This window comes from Myripristis murdjan, chromosome 6, assembly GCF_902150065.1.
Source record: "Myripristis murdjan chromosome 6, fMyrMur1.1, whole genome shotgun sequence".
Lineage (NCBI taxonomy): Eukaryota > Metazoa > Chordata > Actinopteri > Holocentriformes > Holocentridae > Myripristis > Myripristis murdjan.
Genome location: NC_043985.1, coordinates 19,013,547 through 19,035,052, shown reverse-complemented (window position 1 = coordinate 19,035,052; position 21,506 = coordinate 19,013,547). Strand labels below are relative to the sequence as shown.

At 38.7% G+C, this 21,506-nt stretch overlaps 1 protein-coding gene across 3 annotated transcripts; it reads left to right on the top strand.

Annotated features, from left to right (window-relative positions):
• Positions 1-6,940: 6,940 nt before the first annotated feature.
• bnip2 (BCL2 interacting protein 2) lies at positions 6,941-21,164 on the top strand. 3 transcript variants are annotated; one of them, XM_030053690.1, is made up of 12 exons: positions 6,951-8,115; positions 11,627-11,722; positions 11,853-11,920; positions 12,989-13,165; positions 16,481-16,663; positions 16,906-17,008; positions 17,175-17,306; positions 17,434-17,520; positions 17,631-17,729; positions 19,046-19,081; positions 19,673-19,700; positions 20,530-21,164. In XM_030053690.1, exons 1-11 carry the CDS (start codon positions 7,748-7,750, stop codon positions 19,683-19,685), a joined length of 1,362 nt encoding a protein of 453 aa, XP_029909550.1. In that variant the 5' UTR covers positions 6,951-7,747; the 3' UTR covers positions 19,686-19,700; positions 20,530-21,164. The 3 variants fall into 3 exon arrangements, with proteins under 3 accessions (XP_029909551.1, XP_029909549.1, XP_029909550.1); XM_030053691.1 differs by lacking the exon at positions 19,673-19,700 and having other exon boundaries at positions 6,941-8,115; XM_030053689.1 differs by lacking the exons at positions 19,046-19,081; positions 19,673-19,700 and having other exon boundaries at positions 6,944-8,115.
• The last annotated feature ends 342 nt before the right edge of the window (positions 21,165-21,506 follow it).

Sequence of the window (21,506 nt, the reverse complement as noted above, 5' to 3'; positions counted from 1 at the left end):
CCACTAGGGCACTGATTAGTAGGAGACCCTGCACCTTGTCCTCCTTGCACGGAGGGAAAAGCAAAAACAGATGTCAGTGTATAGGAATAAACAAACTATCACAGTATTACTAAAGATGCCATCATTTATGTGTTCTCCTAGTCCATTTGTCTTCTGTCTGCCTGCCTGCTTTTCACCATCTGAAAGCATCAATATGGCTTAAATTTATTTGGCTCCCCATTAGCTTTTGCAGTGAGGTCCAAGTCTTTCTGTCTGCATGGCCAGAGAGAGAGAGTGTGTGAGAGAGAGAGAGAGAGAGAGAGAGAGAGAGACCAACTTATTTAAAGCTATGGATTCAGCTTCAGCAGCTCTCAGGAAGGCCTCATGAACTGCCATGAGGAATGTCACATGGCTCTTAAAATATTTTTTCTATCCACAAGAAAACTTGGTTTAGAACTTTGATTGTTTGATGATGAATTTCCCCTGTGGGAGCCCTCCATGATTTTTTAAAATGATCTCAAACAGATAGTGTGCTTATGTTGTATCCTAAGAACTTAAAGCCAAATGAGAGAACCATAAAAGTCTGACTCTGACAGAGTGATAGACAAATGAAAAAGCTGCCAGAGTGGTGTTTTCTTTCAAAGGATAATTCTCAAGTTTCAAACGTGCAAACATTTTATTTACATTTGATTTGGAGACGCCTTTACTGTAACCATGCAAACCTGTGTGCTAACCTGAGTCTGTGACCCAAAAGTCCTCAAGTACAGAGTAACTTTCTCCCAGCTGCCACATATCAGTTAATTTTTGTGATCTGCTGTAAACAATGTTTAGATGTGCAAGCTTCATTTTGTTTTGTAATTTTTAATGTGTTAAGTTTTATTAAACTTTGCTGGCCGTGACAAACTAGGTGTTATATTGCGGCCCTGCAGACTATAGTGCTGGCTTTTCTCTTATCACGTAGAATTAGTTCCATGAGTCTTCTGATCACCACCTTATCCCATTTATTATACCTACAAATGGTCCCTAGGTCACATGGCTGCAATTTTTAATTATGCTGGCAGTAAAAGGAAAAATTGAGTGGTACATTTAAAAATGCTGAATTGCTGTAATTAATTTGGGGATGGTACTGGGAATGGTAGTGGGAGCTTTTCCTCCAGTGCCTCTTCAGAAATGCTGCCTCAACACCACTGAGTCAGGCCAGCTATTGGAGACTTTTTCCATAGCTTTAGACATGATAGTTAGTCAGAGCTGTATAAATATACATGAGGCTGGCTTTGATTTCAAGTTTCAATGTAAAGTGAAGGGATACCCTTGTAGATAACATAGATACATGATGCAGATTATAACCCTATAGCACAAATCATCAAACATCATTACCTTGCTACACTGACAATAAAACAGCTAGAAGAACTTCCAATTACAGTTTGTGATTGATATTCTGTTTACTGCACACCACTTCCTCGAATAAAAAATAAATTAAGCAAAACTTCCGGGTTTATAAGACTGAAAAGGTTGTAAATATCAACTGAGGACAGACATATAAACTAAAACATGTTTGCTTGGAAAATATCCACACTCCATAATAGTCAGGTCATATAATTTATTTCTCTCAAAACATTTCAACAAGGCCCTTAAGATATCAAGTTGTGGAGCTCACTACATCATTAGCTCACACATGTACAGGGTCTCGGAGGACATTTAATTTGAGTAGGAAAAGTCTGTTCCTTCGCTATGAGGTTAAAGAGTGGGTGACAAGCAAAGAAAATCACGGCGGAATGCATTAATTAGGCAGACCTAAAAGCATATTTATCAAAGGCTAAGCCATGTGGGAATTATCTTAGAAAGAATCCAAAAAGGAAGGACAGGTTAATAGAATATAGGGCCTTGAATGGAACGTGTGCTTCTACATAAAATATCAACCTGATTTCACCTGTAAATGGATCATAAGGATGTAACGATTAAATGTTATGACAAGCAAACCCATACCAAATGAACTGACCTTCATCTAGACAGAGACAATGGCTGGTCGTGTGTTCACTGTGATTAAAGTGTGAACTGAACCTGACTCAATTTATCTCAACATTTGAAAGATTCCACATGAAATGGACCAATATTTGCTCACAATGAAAGACTGATTGCATGAACCTGCTCATGACGATAGTAAACATAAATATTTCATAAAATCCCTTAGTTGCAAAACAGCAAAGTGTTCCCTAGAGGGAATAAACAGCACAGTGATTCTGACAGGATCGTCTAAATGGCGTCAATCACAAGTGAATATGGATGGCTCCTGCACCGGCTGCTGGTGAATGATGGCCCTTCAGTGGCGATCAAGACAGAGGGAGCTGATTGAGAGAGCATATCTTTATGGTAGAGCCATGGTGTTAACAGGATGTGATGTCTTGCGTCCACTGGGTTGAGCGGGGAAATAAAGCTGTTGGGCTCAGGCTGCCTTCCCATCATTCACAGGGGTAATGATCTCTGACGCAGCCTGGCTTATAAGTAAGTAATAGTCCGTCCACAGGTTACTGAGGGCATGACACAGCGGCACTGACAAAGTTGAACTTGGACAGACTACATGAAGATCACAGGTCAGTGCACTGCTCCATTATTCATGAGGCATTATAATAAAGGATATATTGCATAGCACCTAAGAGAAAAAAAGTCACACACGACAAGCCTGAGCTACCATTTGATTTCTAGTCATGCTCACTTTTAGATTTTATCCTCGTAAGTCTGGAATAAATGGAGCTGTTGATAACAATGAATGCAAAACTAAACTACAAAGGATAATGATCAAAACTTGCACACGTTGTCACAGCGTTGCACTTGGTTTGTGATAGGCAACTCATGAACAATGTTGTGCACGAAGTCCAAATAAATGATGACGGCAATTATATTCTTGTTGAGATCAAAATTGAGTATATTGAGAGGACGCAGTCAAAGATCTAGCTCCACTCAATTATCTTTAGCAGGATAATTAATCAATTCAGTATGCACATCCAAGTCTCAGAGGTGTCTTTGAGATAATTGTTCTCATTGACTTGAATAATTATTTGTTTGCTGATTTAATTATTTTCACATTTAGAAAACAAATGAACGTGTGCTGATGCATATACTCCAGATTTTGCTTTTGATGTTGTTTGGTGACTTTCACAAAACACAGAAAATGTACGGAGATTTATCTCAACATACCCTATCACACTGAAACAGTGACATTAAAATAAATCCTAAAGCAGAATGTCTAATGAGAAACCCACTGCAACAATATTCAGAATATGTTTGATTATATAATTCTTTTTTTTTTTTTTTTTTTTGCAGAGACCCTAACCTCAACTTGAAGAGGACTGGTAAAACGTTAATGGCTTTTGCCTTGTGGCATCTATACAAACCACAAGCCTAATATTTCTCAGCTCCTCGGTCAGCCCTGGGTTACAGACTCAGTATGCCTGTGTTATGACTGGCATGTGGATAACAATTGTCTGAAGCCTCAGTTCACACCACTGTGAGTGTGGTATGAATCTGAAAGACCTTGTGGCTACTGCAGCAAATAGCACAAATTATGAGGGCCACTTTAATGACACTCACTATTATTTATCATGCTGCTTTAAATGTTTTGCTCATTTGTTTCCATTAAATATTTCATCTTCCGTTAAATATTCATTTAACTTCCTCTTTAAATTTTTTACCAGTCTCTTTGCAGTTGCTATCTCCTTGCCTCCCTTTTAGGCTTTGCAATCATAAATAATTATTCATCTACGCCCAGAAAGAGATTGCATAAAACATGCACATGAATCCTTTTTGTCTTTTCTCATTAGAGATATACTTCGAGTAGCCTAAATACTTCCCGCTACCCCACTTATGGAAATTGGTTGGAGAACCTCCCTAATGATACTGCTTCACAAATAGGTTACAGCTTCCATCTCTGATCATAACATTCATCCCTCCTTTCATGATGAAAGGAGGGGTCTGTTGGTATCTGCGGTGAGCTGTGGAGTTCTTCTATTACTTTTAAAAAGAAGAACTGGATTCATCCAGCTTCAAACAATGCATCTTCATCCTTTATTGTTGAAACTAACTCTTGGCTGCAGCAGATTTATGCACAACAATAGATGCTCATCTGCACTTACTCATGTGTTGAGGAGAAAAGTTTACAGTAATGAGCAGCGACTGAATGAAACTCAAACATTAGAATATTGCCCTTTCAACTGTTTTCCGGTGGTTCTGTCTAGGCTTTGCAATAGTTTATTCTGGGAGGATTTTTTTACTCAAAAAAAAAAACAAAAAAAACCTTTGCATCATTTATCATATTTTTAGCATTCACCTCACTATCTTCTGTGTCAAAAAAGCACAACATCAAACATTTGGAGGATTAACTTTAAAGGTGATGAAAAAGCAAACTTGGGAGAAAACAAGTTCAATCAAACTAAATTGACAGACAGTTTCTTTTTCTCACTGTGGAAAAAAACAACAACTGAGCTCTACAGCATCAGCATAACAACTAAAACAAAAACAAAGGAGAGCGAGAGTTTACATCAAAACGCATAAGTAATCAAACTTTCGGTGTTATGCTTTATATTCTATTGATATTTTTTCTTAAACATTTCAGCTATAAATGAAGAAAGAAAGAGGATAAATTATTCCAACTCTACTCTATAATTGGTATAGCCTGGCTCAATAGATTTGTCTTGGCTTAACGGGCAACATTTGTCTTTATTTGTTGGATAATTGCAATGTAACTCATTAGCAAACAGTACCACAGTGGAAAGTGGAAGGGAAGCATAAACTCCCAATTTGACTGGATTATCCTTTTGTGATGAGGCCTAATGATCCAACAGAGTAAATAGCAATGTGTTAATTAGAAATTACACTGAATGATCCGCTGCACACAGAGGGGGAATTAACCAGCCTTCATCATGATATTAGATCTATAGCTGCCTCTCCCTGTTCACCACTAGACCTCATAATAAAACATGGCAATTAAAACTTACTGTCCCCAAAAGAGGAATTATGGTGCATTTGTTGCTGCGGACTTTTCTCGGTGTAAGGAAGTCTGAGCCAAAGCTGATGCTCTTAAAGCTCAATCAGGCTGACACTTGAAGTAACAGCATCTATCTAGAAGCGAACAGGCCTCCTAATAATAAGGATTCACTTGAAGTGTATTTGCAAGAACGATAATAGGAGAATATCACAACACAAATGTGGTGTAATACTGTCTGAATCACAAGGCAGATTAAAGATATTATTGGTAAATGTCAATATAACAATCTCTTCTCCTTTTTCATGGGTTAAAACATAATTCGAAAAATATGAGCCATGTACAAATTTCTATGCATTGCATCTCAGACTTTGCTACAGGTTCGTTTTCCATGGGACTTGAAGATATGGCAATGTCTGATTTTTATTAATAAATACTGTATGTCCTCAAGAGTTCAGGCATATAGTAATCATCTGCCTCCACCTAGTGGCAAAGATTGATCAGTCACTGATGGCAGGAGGACGGACTTGAGGTTCGAATGGCTGTTACTTGGCTGCCTCAAAGCCTGTGTATAATGTCATGAAACACAAAAAAATCTAATGTCCTTATGTAAATATACACTTTTTGAAAAATGTAATAGCATACCCAGAATTTCTAGGAAAATGTTATAATGAGCTACAAGCTGCCAGTTGAAGTCAGGCAGAGAGACTAACACAAGCATAGCAAGGATAGCAGACTGGCAATCAAACATCACTGTTAAGCTTTTTTTTTTTTTTCTCACAATAATCAACTATAAAATTACAATTTAGCAGTGATCCAACCAACAGCCAACTCATAAAATAAACTAATTCATTATTTTTTGAAATCCAAATGTAAAGTGAGACAAATGCTGAGGTTAGAGTTGCTCTTTTGTGCAGCTGGCTGCTTGACAAATTCCAATAAACTGACCTATTATAATTTATTAAACAATAATAATGATAATAAATAAAGAATAAACTTTATTTGTATAGCACTTTTCAAAACATAGTTAGAAAAGTGCTTTAGATAACAAGTACAAATGATACACACTGTCAAGAGAGGAGCATAAAAAGTAAACACAATAAAATGTGAAACATAGGACCTGATAAAACAACCATACAATAAATATAATAAAAATTAGAACAATTTGTCCAATAAAAACAGTACAATGTGAACAGTAACAGATGGATAAGAAACAACAGATTGGTATGTGAAAGCCTTCTTCTAAGAATAAGTTTTAAGGAGTGATTTAAAAGAAGATGCAGATTTTTTTTTTTTTTTTTTTTTTTTTTTTTAACCGAAGACAAAAACAAAGTATTGCTTCCAAAACATTTTTTATGAATGGCTCAGATGATACAAAGTATACACAGGTAATGCGTAATGTTTGACCATGCAAAGCTGGAGACAAATAAGTGCTCTACTTATTTTGTTTAGCTTATTTTAATTCAGCTGCCAGCTGCTCCTTCAGAAGCTGACCTGCTGCCTGCTTATCTTCTGTGCCTTGGAGCCATAAACTAATGAATCTAATAAATGAAACACTGGTGCAGAGCCGATATGAGTGATCCAGCTGATTCTAGCTTTTAAACCATTTTACTTGTCATGATCAGCAGGGGGCAGTGGCAGCGCGACGGCTCATGGGGAGTAAAAATCATGACGCGCAGGGGAGCCAGGTTTGAGCATTTCACCTACTTTTACATCCAGGAATCAGTCTCCCTCTGTTATGAGACTGAGATTTTAGACTAAAGTGAGAGGGCGAAGCAATTCAACACTGTTTGTTTTAGGGCCACGCCATCGAGAACAGCTGGCATCTTTATTTCACTGAATGCCAATTTTGTTTTGAGGTCTAATGCAAGAAGAAAAAAAATAAACATTGTCACAGAGATCAAATAGTGTGCTTGACAATTAACAGACAGATATAAGGGTGTATTTAAAGTTTATTATGCTGTTGTTTGCTTGACAGATGGCGGTGGAGAGTATTATAAAAACCAACCTGCTGCAAATCCTGAGACGCAACTGGCAACTCGAGTTGAGCTCACGGGCACCAGCTGGAAGAGAAGCAACAAAAAAAGTAGGCATCTTAGCCAGCTAACGTGAAGTTAGCAAATATGAACACTGTGTAGCGGAACAACTGGACAGATGAGACTCATGGAAGGTCGGACTTGTAAAACTAACCCATACTTTATACAGTAATGTCCACGGCTTTCAGAGTGTCCGGCTTCATGTTGAAAATTAACTAGTTTTAATAGAATCGACCTAGCTTTAACCGGGTAAGATTAGCCTGGCCACTATTGTAGGCTAGGCTACGTTAGCTAACGGTAGTCAGCAAGCTGTTAGCGGAACATTTGCAACTTTGGCAGGAGCGGATTCAAGAGGAAGGAAGGAAGGAAGGAAAGGCACAAGTAGGATCAGTGCGCACCACAGTTTGAGCAAAGCGAGCAAACTTTCAGGGCTGCACAGTTCGCGCTGTGACGCATTTAGAAAAGTTGACCATCTGTGAAGTCTGTAAGAAATGTAACACCGTTTGCTGGGAAGAAATGCGGTTAGTTGGCGTACCGAGCTGTCGACATCAAGAGTCTCCCTGGCTAGCTGGACGGCTAGTGATAGCTAGCGCACTGGCTACCAACTTGTAAAGAAGTTGTGTTGTGTAAATCGGATGTAGCTAGCTAAGTGGTTTAAGTTAAGTTTTAAGCCAGAGTTTGTGGCATCAGTTAGCAAAACTTTTCCGTATAAGAGACTGTTTGACACCAGAGAGTTAGGCGACGGGAGAAAGCCATGGCATCGGATGTGATTGAGAGTGAAGTGGTGTTGAAGGGTGTAAGTGATATGAATTTGAACAATGGTAGCCCAGATCTCGACACACCCAGGAGGACTCATGAGGAGCTGGGAAACAGACAGACGTCAAGTCCTTCATCGTCCGGAGTGTCGGGAGAAGGTGATGAGGAGGAACTAGACGAGTTACAACACAACGCCGCTTACACAGCTGAAAAAGGCGACGAGGCACTTGAGGAGAGTCTAACCAAAACAGGAGGCACAGCACAGGAAAGGACAGCTCCAGACAATGAACACAAACAGTCAAGGGAAAGAAGCTCAACTCCAGTGAATCTGCCCCAGCAGTGCTTTACTTCTGGGCCCAATGGAAGGTAGTAACTGCTTATCTATGTACACTTTTTTTTTTTTTTTTTTTAAACAGGCCTACATCTTATATATATTGGCTTTACTAAAATCTTCAACAGGCCCAGGTTTCTTTGTGAGCCTAGGCAGTTCAGTGACTGGGAGATTGCAACAACAAATTGTAATCCAAAAATATTATGCCAAAAAACGTTTTCCAAGAATACACAGTAATGCCCCACAAAGCAGTGCCTGCACCATTTTAAGACCTGATATGCCTGCTTACTCCTTATTCAAATGCTCCAGTGTGAGTAGATTTTATTAAATTTTACTTCATTATCCTTGTCCCGATTAGTGTTGTTTTTGTTCAGCTGGCAGTTATTTTGCCCAGTCTTGCTGAGCATTTTGACCTCTTGGCACACAGAAGTCCATAGATGAGCTCAGCAGCAGTCAGCCTTCATCAGTAGATGTTTAGGGGATCTCACAGCTCTCTGTATTAATAACTAACATGCAGATTTATTGGAAAGCTGAACTGTGGATGCATAAAAATGATGTCACGCCCTGTTTATGTGTTAAGTTATTTGTTTCCTTGTTTGCCAGTGCTTGAGAGCGTAAGCATTTAAGTGGTGACGTGCTGACTGCGGCCGTCGGTGCAGTTTCTGTTTGACAGTTCTTGAAAGAGTAAAGGGATATGCTTTACAATGCAAAATGTTTCACTGGAGGCTTGGGATTTTGTTTTAAATATCTGGATCTAATGCCATTTTCCCATATCCTTAAGTAGGTATTTAGAAGATACCATCCAGGAAGTAAAAAAGCTTCCCATAATGCTCTGCAACATGACTAATGGTGGTAAGAGAGGGCAGTGACAACATAACAATCTCAGGAATAGGTCAGTGTTTTGAGTTTCAGTCTTGAATGTAGTGCAGTGACAGTATAATATAGTATGTAGTTTCTTTTTTGTTTGTTCCCACACACTCCCAAGTTAAAAAGCCAGTTCCAGTAGCTGTAGGCTATAGCCTGTACTATCTGTGAGCAACATCACAGACAGCATCACCTGGATCGACCTTTGACTGATTTATTGAGCAGGAGAGCTCTTCCTCTGTGATCCATGGGAATAAACAACAGGGATGATCTGTGTGAAAACCTCATGTGCTCTTGTTGGTGGCGCGTCTGCTCCAATAATGTCATTATATAGACTAATCACATCAGCAGGTTTACTGACTGAGGAATCTTATGTTTAGAGAGTACTTCACCAAAGCCAAATTAGGCTATGCTTTTATAATAGTTAGGCAGTAGGCATGTACCCAGGGCACCCAAAACATTTTCATAGTTGAACCCACCAGTGTGTGGCCATGCAGCACGGTTGCTAGCACAGCTCTGTGGCAGCAGAAGTTGCTTGAAACATTTTTTTTTTTTTTTATGAGTCCAGACAACTAGGGCAGCAACTAATGATCATTATTGGTTACCAGAGCCCAGTGATGTCTTTTTTTTTTTTTTTTTTTTTTTTTTTGAAAAAGCTTGATTTATCTAACAGCCAAAAAAGTCACAAAGTAGTAATTTTATATTGAGATAAAACAGAGAAAGTCAAGCTATTTCTGATTTTAATCAGCAAATGTTTTGTATTTTCTATTTGATAAATGACTGAAACCATTTTTTGATCATCATAATTGTAATAGATTTGTTTGCTCTCAACTAAACGATTAGCCTACAAATTGTTTCATGATTACGTGCAGCACAGTCCAAGTGATCTGAAGCCAAATGATTGCACCGTAGGTCCAAAAGTCCAGTATTTTATCTCATTATCTCCTAGATTTTCCCCACTTTCTCTGCAACTCACCAACAGTCACATGGGTAGTAGATACTGCCCTCAAATCTTGCTGGAAAAACTGTAATTATGGGTGCACTTTCTGTGAACATCCCAGTAAAGTGGAAAATACAAAGGGGAATCTAATTATTTTCAATACAACATTTAATGCTTTTTTCCGCACTTGTTCTTCTATTATGTTCTTTCAAGTGAGGCGTTATGTCAAATGTTCCTTAGTTGTTTTCAGAGACAAAAATAACTACACAGCAGTGTCTTTCTTGGGTAATACACAAAGTTTACTTCTCTGAAGTTGTATGTAGTCTCTGACCCTGACAGTGGATACAGTAGGAATCGATTGGGGAAGCAATTAAAAAGTCAGACTGATAAGAAGAAACAGTAAAATTGAAATGATACCCAGCTCCAGGAATAGACATGGGAAAGAACAGGTGTAGACAGAAGTGAGGAGGAGGAAAATCATGTCTGTAACAAAGATACTCAGGTTTCTAACAACAGTCAATAATACTTTTTTTTTTTTTTTGCTTTTCAAAGATTGTTAAAATCTTATTTCAGTCATGACCAAGAATAAATAACTTTACATTGTTTGATTTAACTTTCTTTTTTTTTTCTTTTTTTTTTTTTTTAAGTAATATGATCAGCATCCATTCATGTTGGTCCTTTCACCATCATCTGCCATTTGATAGGTAAAATCAAGTTAACATAAATTGTGCAAATATTATTTGTGGTTTGTTCATTACCTGGTGGTGAGAATTATGGCTTGGACTCAGAAACATGTTTTTCTAAACGTAACATTGTGAGAGCTTTTCTTGTTTGAAGGGGGCCTTACCCAAGAACACAAGAGTCAACATGTTCAGAATCGACCACAAAAAAGCTTGTTTATCTAGAATTTACTTTAACTCACAACTAAGTTAGTGCCTCACTGTTTTTTTAACCTTCATCCTGTTACCCATTTGACTTCTGATGTGGCTGACTGCGGCCACATGTCACCAGGCGCCCACTGCACTTTGGCTGCAAGGGTTCAGTTTCAAGAAACCACATTCCTGTGGCACGTCTCTCTCTCAGCTGGATTTCAAATGTAACATGGAGATTAGCACCATACATAACCAAACAGCTAAACTGATATGTTATGAAATGTTGAATACCGAATGCTTAGAATGTTTTTGTGTCTGGGAGTGCAAGCACAGGCGCATTTGTGATTAATGCATCAAAGCAAGCTCTGTGCACCATAGATACAGATACAATGATTAGCGTTAGTAAGTAGCCTTATGGTACAAACTAAGTCCTGAACACACTGCTTCTTAGTCTGCAAGCTTTTCAAGAAGCCAGTGATCTGATTATATAGCTAGTTGCAAGTTGCAGCTCTTAGGGAGATTCTTAATGAACATCGGCGACCGTGAGTGGAGTATTGATTAGTGCTGCAACACACAGCATCTATTCAGCAGTTGGTGCCGCAACGGCGTGTCATGCTTCTCCTCTCCTGATGTCAGAATCAGAAACTTTTTTTAAAAAGGCAGTAAGCGCAGGCCACCTTTCAGGATTGTACAAGTCACAAGCCACAGTTTGCAGACAAGCAATTATGTGTTAAGATTTTGTTTGTTCCAGATAATTTCTGTTACCTTTGCTCTCGAGCTTGGAAAGTTTATAGCACAAGAGGGCCTTTTAGTCATCAGAGACCATCACAGAAATCAAGATGCCATAACACGTATTTTTATTTTTTCCAGTCTGGAGCGCCAGGAGTCAGTCGCCACAACAGAGGCTCGCTTAAGAATGGAAGGGGTTGAGCTTAAGGAAGAGTGGCAGGATGAGGACTTTCCAAGGTATTGCATCAAACTGTCATACAGTTGCAAGTTGTGTGGTTATTCGTGCAGCATATTTGCTTTTTGTGGTCTCACAGACACATGAGCTACAGACGTTCAAGGTCTTCTCTCAAATTGGTTTGGTTGTTAGGCCCCTGCCTGAAGAAGAGGAGCTTGATGACGACCTTTTTGCCGGGACCTCCGGAGAAGGAGAAGCAGGTAACTAAACAAATTCAGTGTTAAACTGCATTGTCACAATGACCTATTGACCCATGATATTGATTATTCTTCAGCCACACACTAGGCTCTATGATGTTATTCAAACAGATTTCAGCCTCAATTTGACCCTTTTTACCAACAAGAAGCTAGTGCTAGTTCGGGGCTGGTACTAGTGCCAGTTCAGTTGTTTCAACTTGTGAACCTTCTAAGAACTAGTTTGCTTTTCCACGGGCTACAGATGGCCAGAGAGCCATGCCATTACAGCATTGTAAATGTCTTCGCTTTTTGACATTTTATAGTACTCAGCAGGGTCTCAACTTGGCTATTAGAAGCATTGTTTTGATTGATAATCCAGCCCCCAGACCTAAGTGGTTCTTTGTAGGCTCTTTGTCGTAGACCAGCAAAGAGTTGTTGCTGCTGAGGAAGCAGAGAGGCAGTGTTTTGGCTGTCGAAACGTGAAGAACTGGTTCAAGATTAGGCACTGTCTTTTTTTCTTACATTTTAAAGCACACTGTAAATCTTGTTTTTGGAAAGGTTTTTATTGTTAATATCACTATTATTACTATTCTTATTCCTATTGGTTGTCACTAAGACAATCAGGGGAGGCATTCACAGTTGAAGGCTGAGCCAAGCCAAAAATCTTCCCCAAGAATATTGTAATGTGAGGAAGTTACAGAGTCAAGCAGAGGCACTCCGATATCAAACATGTTTGATATTTATTGGCTCAGCTCAGCTTGGCTGTTGCCTAGACTCCACCTGCCAAGGCTGCTGCCATGAGCAAAGAACAACCTTCCACAACAACAACACCAACAAGGTAGGAATAAAGGGTCAAAATCAGATTCTATTCCCTAATATTAAAAAAAGACGATAGTTTAAAAAAAAAAATCCAAATTGAAAAGCTCCTATTAAAAGTTTGGTCGTGAAGTGAACACAGAAAGTAGTAGTAGTAAGGAGAGGCACAAGAATGTGAAGATTGTTTTTATGTGTCAGATTTTTTATCTCTTCTAGTGTGTTCCAGGCCTAAGATTTGTTATTTACTACCCACTAATGGCTCAGCATCCTCTCCAGGCTATGCAGTCACCCATGGCAAGAAAACCAAGAAGAGACTGTCTGCTCCAGAGATCAGCCTCACTCTGGACCAGAGTGAAGGTTCCCTTCTCTCAGATGAGCTGGATGAAAGTACAGAGCTGGATCTTGATGACATAGACACACCCTCAGACAACAGCAATGAGTTTGAATGGGAAGGTAATGACAATCAAAAAAGCTTTTCTTTGTCCTTTGGTGACACCTTTCTACATAACATTTGAGCGACTTTGAGAATTTGTATTGTTGTATTGTCACGTTTATTCACAAAAGTTTCAAACCATAAAGATTGAATTAATTTCAGTTTAATGCCCCTTTTCCACTAGTACCTACTCAGCTCGACTCAGCTCGACTCTACTCGGTTTAAGAGCTTTTCCATTAGGTGGTAGTACCTGCTAGCAGGTCCCATTTAGCACCTACTCAGCCGGGGTTCCAAGCGAGCTGAGTCGAGCTGAAAATGTGACGTAAACGCCGTGCAGGCAACTGATTGGACAGGGAGTGACGAGAGCGACTCCTGCACGAAAGCAAAACCCGACATTTAAAAAAAAAAAAAAAAAAAAAAAAACGGCAACAGTGGCTGTGCGCATTGATCGCCAGTGAAGTTGTCAAAGTCGGAAAATGGCAAGCAAACCGCTACCGCGGTCAAATAAAGACGTGGAGACTTTTCTGAGCTTGGTGGCGGCCCAAAGAATCCAGAGGGAGCTGGACGGTGCGCCGCCTTGCTATGACGACTCCACCCACGGTGAGGTGCTACTCAATTGTAATGGAAAACCACCTAAACCGTGTCGAGGCGAGTAGAGTCGAGCCGAGTAGATACTAATGGAAAAGGGCCATAAGTTGCACTGGCAAGACCGGTCCAAAGCTACACTAAAATTGGAAGAAGATGGTGTTTATGGTGGTGTGAGATGTGTTCACAAAAAAACTTATTTTCTTGTGGTTATTTACTGGCTTTGTCACAAAATTTTGCAACTGGAAGTCTTTTATTCCCTGGTGAGATTCTCTCAGATCTTGGGTTCATATTCCTTACTTAGTCTTGTGAGTTTGATTTGGCACTTTACTGCCTTAAGTGTAGTTAAAATGTTCTGTATTGTTCTGTGTTTCCACACTGCTGCCTTCCTCTTTGTCGCTTGGAAGAATTGTTTCCGTTCTCTGCCTGGAAACAGGCTGCAGGCCAACAACAGGTTTCTCACTTCCTTGTGGTAAGGTCTCCTGGACAGCCCCCATGTTTTCTCCCAGCCATGAGTCAATCAGCCAAAACTGTCCAGATTTTGTTCTGCCTTCAGTTACATTGTTTGAACAAATCAAGGGGTGTCCTGTGTTACATGCCTTTTATTTTATTTTCGGTGAATGTTTATCAGCATGCCATTATTCTTTTCCCCCTCAATGATTTTTTTGTTTGAGAAGAAAATCAATAATTTGTCAATTACAGTGTTATTTTCTGTGTAATTAGCAGTTCAGTTATTTTTACATTAGAAGAAACAGTAAAATTGTTTAGATTCTCAAGCTTTGCTTGAGCTTTATACTAGTTTTCTCAACTACTAGCCATCCAATGGTTATGTTCAAACTTTCATTACTTACTTTATTGTCCAGCTTTACCTACCTTACTGTAAGTTCATTGGGAGTGATGCTGTATGTTAAAAATGTACAGGCCAGGCCACAGTCTCTAACAGTTGAACCCAAAAAGTGATTAAACCGTATTTTTTTATTTTTACCCCATCCCATTAAATGCTCTTAAAGATCAGATGCTGCATTGAATATAATGCATCATTCTAAATAAGATGGCTCTTGTAATTTTCTCCTAACACATAACTCTAGTCATTTCCATTAAAGTCTTGTTAAAAGGAGTTCCGTTCTGCTAACACAAAATGTGAAAAAGTTATTGTTTGCCTCCCAAAAGATTTCCAGAGTGGCTGTCCCCCATTTTGATTTCCACTCCAGCTACGACTAGTGAAGACTGCAGAGAACTGGGTGGAGAGGGAGAGTGATCTGATTACATAGACCTAAACAAAAGCACAACACTATGCAACATTCAGTGACTTTGAATATTAACCTAGAAAAAAGTGAATTGTTGCATTAAAACAAGCAGTTCAGTATATGCCTATACACTGATGTAGCACATAGTATAATTGTCCTCTGTATCAAAGGATGCAGAGATATTGATCACTACATAAAAATAGTGTTTCTGATTGCTTTCATTTTTTGTCTTTTCACTGCCACCATTACTTTTCATTTCCATTATATGTGACTGAAAAATTACAAGATTCCTCTTCTTGGCAAAATTACGTTGTGTCCAGCTCTTTAGTTAAGTAAGTGATGTAATTTTGAACATTATCAATCATCAGGATGGCCAGCAAAAACTACTAGAATAAGGCATTTGTTAAAAATAAGAATTATCTTTTAATTTAGAGCATATTACAAAAACAGCAAGCTGAATAGAAACAGTACACATTTTACATCATTCATTTGATGGATTACCAGATCCTGACAAAAGTGTTTTGGTGTGATTCTGTTTTGTTTGTCCTATATTTCTATATTCCACCCTGCTTGTTGCATGTTTGATGTTTAAAAAACAAACAAACAAAAAAAACAAACATAATAATCGATTTTTGTGTTTGATTTGGCAATACTGCCAGTGACTTGTTTGCAAGTAAAGATATTGCCCATGCTACAAACCTATAGAGCTTGAATGTCACATGGTACTGTTTGTTGGAAGTGTTTTTTGCCCTGCTGGTACACAGGGCCTAAGGATGGCTGTGTCCATCTGTCTAGTCCTCTACCCGTCCAACCCTTCACTCCAGGGCAACATATCTCTTCATTTGTATTTCGTTTGTTCCAATATTTCTAGGACTGCCTTAAAATGCCCATGACATTAGGATAGAAACATTATTTATGTAAACTGATGTTTATGCAAAATGATTGCAGTCAGCTCAAATTATTGCGATCACACAATAATGAAAAAAAATTGTGACAGTCCTAAATATAGCGGTATTTGATATTATCGAACATCGCTTCAAGCCTATTACCATGTGACATTCCAGCTCTAGATTGTCAGGGCAATCTCTTTCCTAACGAATACCGTGACATGACCCGCCTGGCTCACACAGTGGGCTACCACAGTCAGTATCTCGGACACGGTTGCTGCATATTTGAAGCATAGGGCAATGCTGACTTCAGCGTGAGTGGAAGCAAGACAAGGTGCTTAATATATGATTTGTGATTGAGAAAGCTCATGCTATCCATATATGAAGGGTTGAAGTAAGTAAACGAAAAATGAATGTGATGAAAATGCTTGTTGAAAACTAGTGATGAAAATGAAAATGCATGTGAACTGAAAAATTCTGATAATTTGCAAAGTGATTTGAGAAATCCAGACTGCTCAAAAGACTGTTAAAATGAAAATAAATGTGATTTGATAAAACCAGACACCTCATAGCCACAGAATCACAAAATTGTGGATTTAATGTTCTTGTCCTTTAGATGATCTGCCCAAGCCAAAATCAACAGACCTCCTACGAAAAGGTGTGGAATCTGTCCAGGAGTACTCTGCCATGGAGGAGAGGGAGGAGGGCCGCCGCTGGAGGGTGTTTCGCATCGGAGACCAGGAGCACAGAGTGGACATGAAGGCCATTGAACCCTACAAGAGGGTTATCAGCCATGGAGGTCGGTGGCATTGCCCCTTAATGTTGGCACATGATACACATGAAAAATGTTGGTATGACTTTGTTCTTTTAAGTTCCACAAAAGCACATAACCAAAGTGATGGGCAATTATCAAATTTTTGCAAGGGTGAGCAGTAACTGACATCAGTGTATTCTTTCAATATTAAACTTATATAAATAAAAATTCTGACAAGGAATATTGTGTTGCGCCACTGAAATGTCTATTTTAATGTTCCTTTGCAGGTTACTATGGAGATGGGCTGAATGCCATCATTGTGTTTGCTGTGTGTTTTATGCCTGAGAGCAATCAACCAAATTACCGATACATCATGGACAATCTATTCAAGTGAGGATTAATTTGAACTCTGCTTTTTTTTTGTGTGTGTGTGTGTGTGTGTGTGTGTGTGTGTGTGTGTGTGTGTGTGTGTGTGTGTGTGTGTGAGTGAGTCTGTTTTTCAATTGCATTAAGAGAGAGCAGTTTTACTTGCGCTAATGGAGTTTTCCTCTCGCAGGTATGTCATTGGCACATTGGAGCTTTTGGTTGCTGAGAACTATATGATTGTGTATTTGAATGGAGCGACATCTAGAAAAAAGATGCCGACTGTGGGCTGGCTCAGAAAGTGTTATCAACAAATAGACAGGAGGTAAGTCTGAGTTAAAAAAAACAAAAAAAAAAAAAAGCTGTTCTAACAACAGGTGCAGACTGTTGCTTTAGTTCAGAGACAGCTGCCTCATGACAAGATCTTTGTTGCCTTCCTCTTTATTTTACAGGTTAAGGAAGAACTTGAAGTCTTTAATAATTGTCCATCCCTCTTGGTTTATCCGTACCCTCTTGGCACTCACAAAACCCTTCATAAGGTAACTTTAATCTTTAAGGGCATGAGTGCAACATTAATAATAATAATTAAACAATGATCTTATGTAACTTCCAGATTGTACCACAGAATATGTCCTTGTGATTTTCTCAGCTCCAAATTTAGCCAGAAAATCAAGTATGTGTACAGCTTGACAGACCTGGCAGAATTGGTTCCAATGGAGTATGTGTCTATACCAGATTGTATCAAACAGTAAGTATGCTCCACACCCACACGGCAGCGCATTTCCTCTTCTTATCTGTGACAAATTACATTCTTGCAAAGATATAAACGGTGTCTGCAAGCATTAAAAAAAAAGTCCTAAAAGGTTATATAGCATATAAATCCAAGGCCAGAAGGGAATACAAAGTCTTTGGGCGATTGGCCCTGTGGTCAACTCTGCCATTAGGTCATGGTGCCTCATGCTAAGACTTAAGCACACTCTCTGTTAAGTGATGTTCAGGTGACCAGCATTATCTCAGAAGTAAGAAAACGAGAACTTAAGCAGCTCTGAAATGAAATGGTGAATGTGGTGTGTAAGAGTAGCAGTTTGGTGTAGAATTTGGTCAACTTTATGTTAAATATTATTCAAAAACAACATACTGTTTTAATCTAGGGAGTTGTTTCACCAGGAGACTTGTTACATGACTTATGTCGACTTAGGAGCCAAAACTAGTGGGTGATGGGATACAGAACTATTGTGCAGTCAATGAATGCATCGTTGCTCACATGAAATGGTTCTCAAAAAAAACAAACAAAAAAACCTTTGACTACAGAAGCTATATTAAGGTATTTCCTTTTGAAAATAAACCACTAACAACTATGATCACATAACATGCTAAACGATGCTAAAGTGTTAGCATGGAGGACCAGAGTAAATAGTGCATATGGACGGTTTTGGTGTCTTCTGTCATCCTTTAACTTTGAAGTTGACCAACAGGCTAATCTCCCCAAAACTTGTTTTATTTCTATAAAGGCCTTAAATACAGTTGTATTTCAGTCTTTTATGTACCGGTCTTTCAGATATCTAAAAAATTGAGCTTTTTTTCAGCACACTACTTTTCTAGTAAAAGATCTTGCTGAAAAAAATATTTTTTTTTATTCTGCAGTCTAATTTTTGGGGCAAAACTAATATTAAATTTAATTTGACCTGCCATTATAAGGCCCTAAAAGGTAATTAGCTTCCAGAAACATTTGTGAAATAGAATTGCATCCAGTATAATCAAATAAAATTGAAACCAGAAGATTTGCCTCTGTCATTTATGTAAATGACATCCCTGTCTTGATTTTGTGGTGTCTACCTTTTCTGATATGGTGTGGCATTTCACTCATACAGAAAAGTCACTGCACAATTCATTTTTTGTTTTTGTCTGAAACGGCTTAGCCTGATGTGTATTGATTCACGTGGCAGCTTAAAGTACCTCAGCATAAATTCTGCTTATCAGTTGTTTAAGGTGCTCTTTTGGATGTTTGGTTGAAGTTGGCTGTGTATTTCTCTATTCCTTAACCCCATTTCCCTGCCCCTTAAGGTTTGACGACGAAAAAAATAGGAAAACCCGTAAAAGGTATATGCACTTTCACCCAGGGCTTCAGTCTAGGCATTTTTTGCATTTCACAAAACTAACAATAAACTGATTGGTTGGCTTTTAGGAATGCAACTATACACCCCAGTCTGTATCAAGTTTTTGTCCTGAGCGCCAGTCACCTTCTAGCAAAAATAAATTATTTTTCTTTCTCATTATTCTACATTTTCCTCTCAGTTGATCTGAGTTTTCTCAATACACGAGTGAAGTATATATTTGACTGTCAAAAAGCTAGTTTGGTGACTGTTTCACAAACTAAATCCCACCACTGAGCCAATCTGTAAATTTAATTTCAACACAAATTCATATGAAATTTCTTGAATTTCTGTATTGATAACTACAAAACAATATCTGTCATAAAAATGTGGCTTAAAACATTATGTTTATGAGTTGCCATTTAAAATGAATTTCTCTCTTACTGCTCTTTGTACACAATGCTGTTGGCAAGTGAAGAATTTGTCATTCCTGTTATGAATGGTTAGGAGGTTGGGGTTAAGTTTAATGTATTGTCCCGTGCTATTTTGTAACTTTAGCCACCCAGTAGACTCACTAGAATGTATTCTAAAAATACAGGTTTAGAATTTAAAATGGTGCATGGTCGGTAAGTATGTTCATGTTTCCTGATGTTTGCACAACTAAATGGGGTAGAACCGTTGGACTGTGGTCTGACTAGTCACTGTGGTGTGTGGTTGCACTGTAGCCATGTCCTCACATGGTCCCCTCAGTAACTAGCCCTCACTGAACACCTGGCCTGCCCGTTCTCACAGCTCCTTGCATGACTCACTGCACACCCACACCCTGCTGATGTTTGGTAATTGTCACAAACCTTTGTCAGCCTTTCTAATACAGGCAGAATTATTCTTTTTACTGATAAGTAACCTGTGCTTACACAATATGAATGTTCAGAGATGTCAAGCTATGAAGAAATGATAATAAAATAATCACACCAGTGGTATAGGGCCATAGTGTTATAAAAGGGGTTTGGTGTGTATTTTCACTAACTGGAGAATAAAGTTTTAGTCAGTGCTTTTGAGCTCCAAAACATCAACTGATCAAATCATGTATTCATTTGTTTCAGTGAAAGGCCCCTGCTATGTTAAAATTGCATATGATACCTTCATTGGAGTGTGATGAATCTTTTCGTTACAGTACGAAGGCTATGATCAGCTGCTCCTCAGATAGTAGCAGTGTTCTGTACTTTGTGGTCGCTTTAACGTCACATCATTGATGACTCATCTTTGCAATATCTTGGATCTAGAGCTAACTTGTGTCATCTTGAGGTTTTTGACATGTCATGTAATTTTTCAGAAAATAGATCCCTGGCAGTGTAACTTTTACTGTTATTATTGTCATTAGCAGGTAGACTAGGCCTGTTAAATGTTGCTGCTCCCCAGTCATACAGAAATCTGATCAGTGCTGCATCTGTACAGAATCGACCAGGACATGCATGGCAAAGTGGAGATAGCAGCTGCTGCCGTTCCGGAGTGACTCTGCAGGCACTTCAAGATCTGGAGGAAGAGAACGATCAAGAATGTGTCAATCCACATCCACTCTTATGTTTATGTTCTGTGCAATGTAACTGGAGACTTTGCTCTTTGTGTCAGAAAAGTGCCTTTCTCAAACTCTGCTGCCTGTTACATTGTGGAACTCTTTGCTGTGTTAGTGTCGGGCTGCTTGATCTCCAGTTTTTCTCTCATGCTGCCTGAAGCATTTTTATAACCTTTTTTTATGTACTATATTATGCCAAACGTAGAAGTTGATGGTTCTCTAGTTACTGTTGTATCTGCAGTATGTTTAAGGCACACTGTTACAAATGGTTGATGCATGTTCTGCTTTATTACATTTAAATATATATTTATATTCAAAGGTGACAAAGGAGAGAAATTAATATATTTTTATGGTTGCTCTGATTTAAACAGCATTTTTAGGTCTCTTGACCAATTGAGTGGCATTCTTAGAGCAGGTTTCACATCCCAACCTTTTCACTGTTGAAGTTCACTGCTGAAGTCATTTGTTACAATCCTGCCTGGGGAAAATAAAACTTTATTTTTGCCCCTCCCTTGAATGTGCCCTCTGACTTGCAGAGAACACTTTCCATGAAATGACATTTGCAGGGTGAAAAAAAAACTTATACATACACAAAAAAAAAAACACTAATACATAGTGAGGGAAAAACAAGAACAAGAGATCAAACAAAACAACACAGAAATTGCATGGCACAAACAGTAGCCTTCAAATAGTGACCAGTAGAAAAAAGGAAGGCATAAACTGGTACATTAACTGGGAAGAGAAGTGGAGGCAAGATACCAAGGCTTAAGATGACAAGTATTTGGCTCAGTGCAATTTTTGTCGTTGGCAATGTTTTTCATTATATGCTTGCACTGTAACAAATTGTAGCCTACAATGG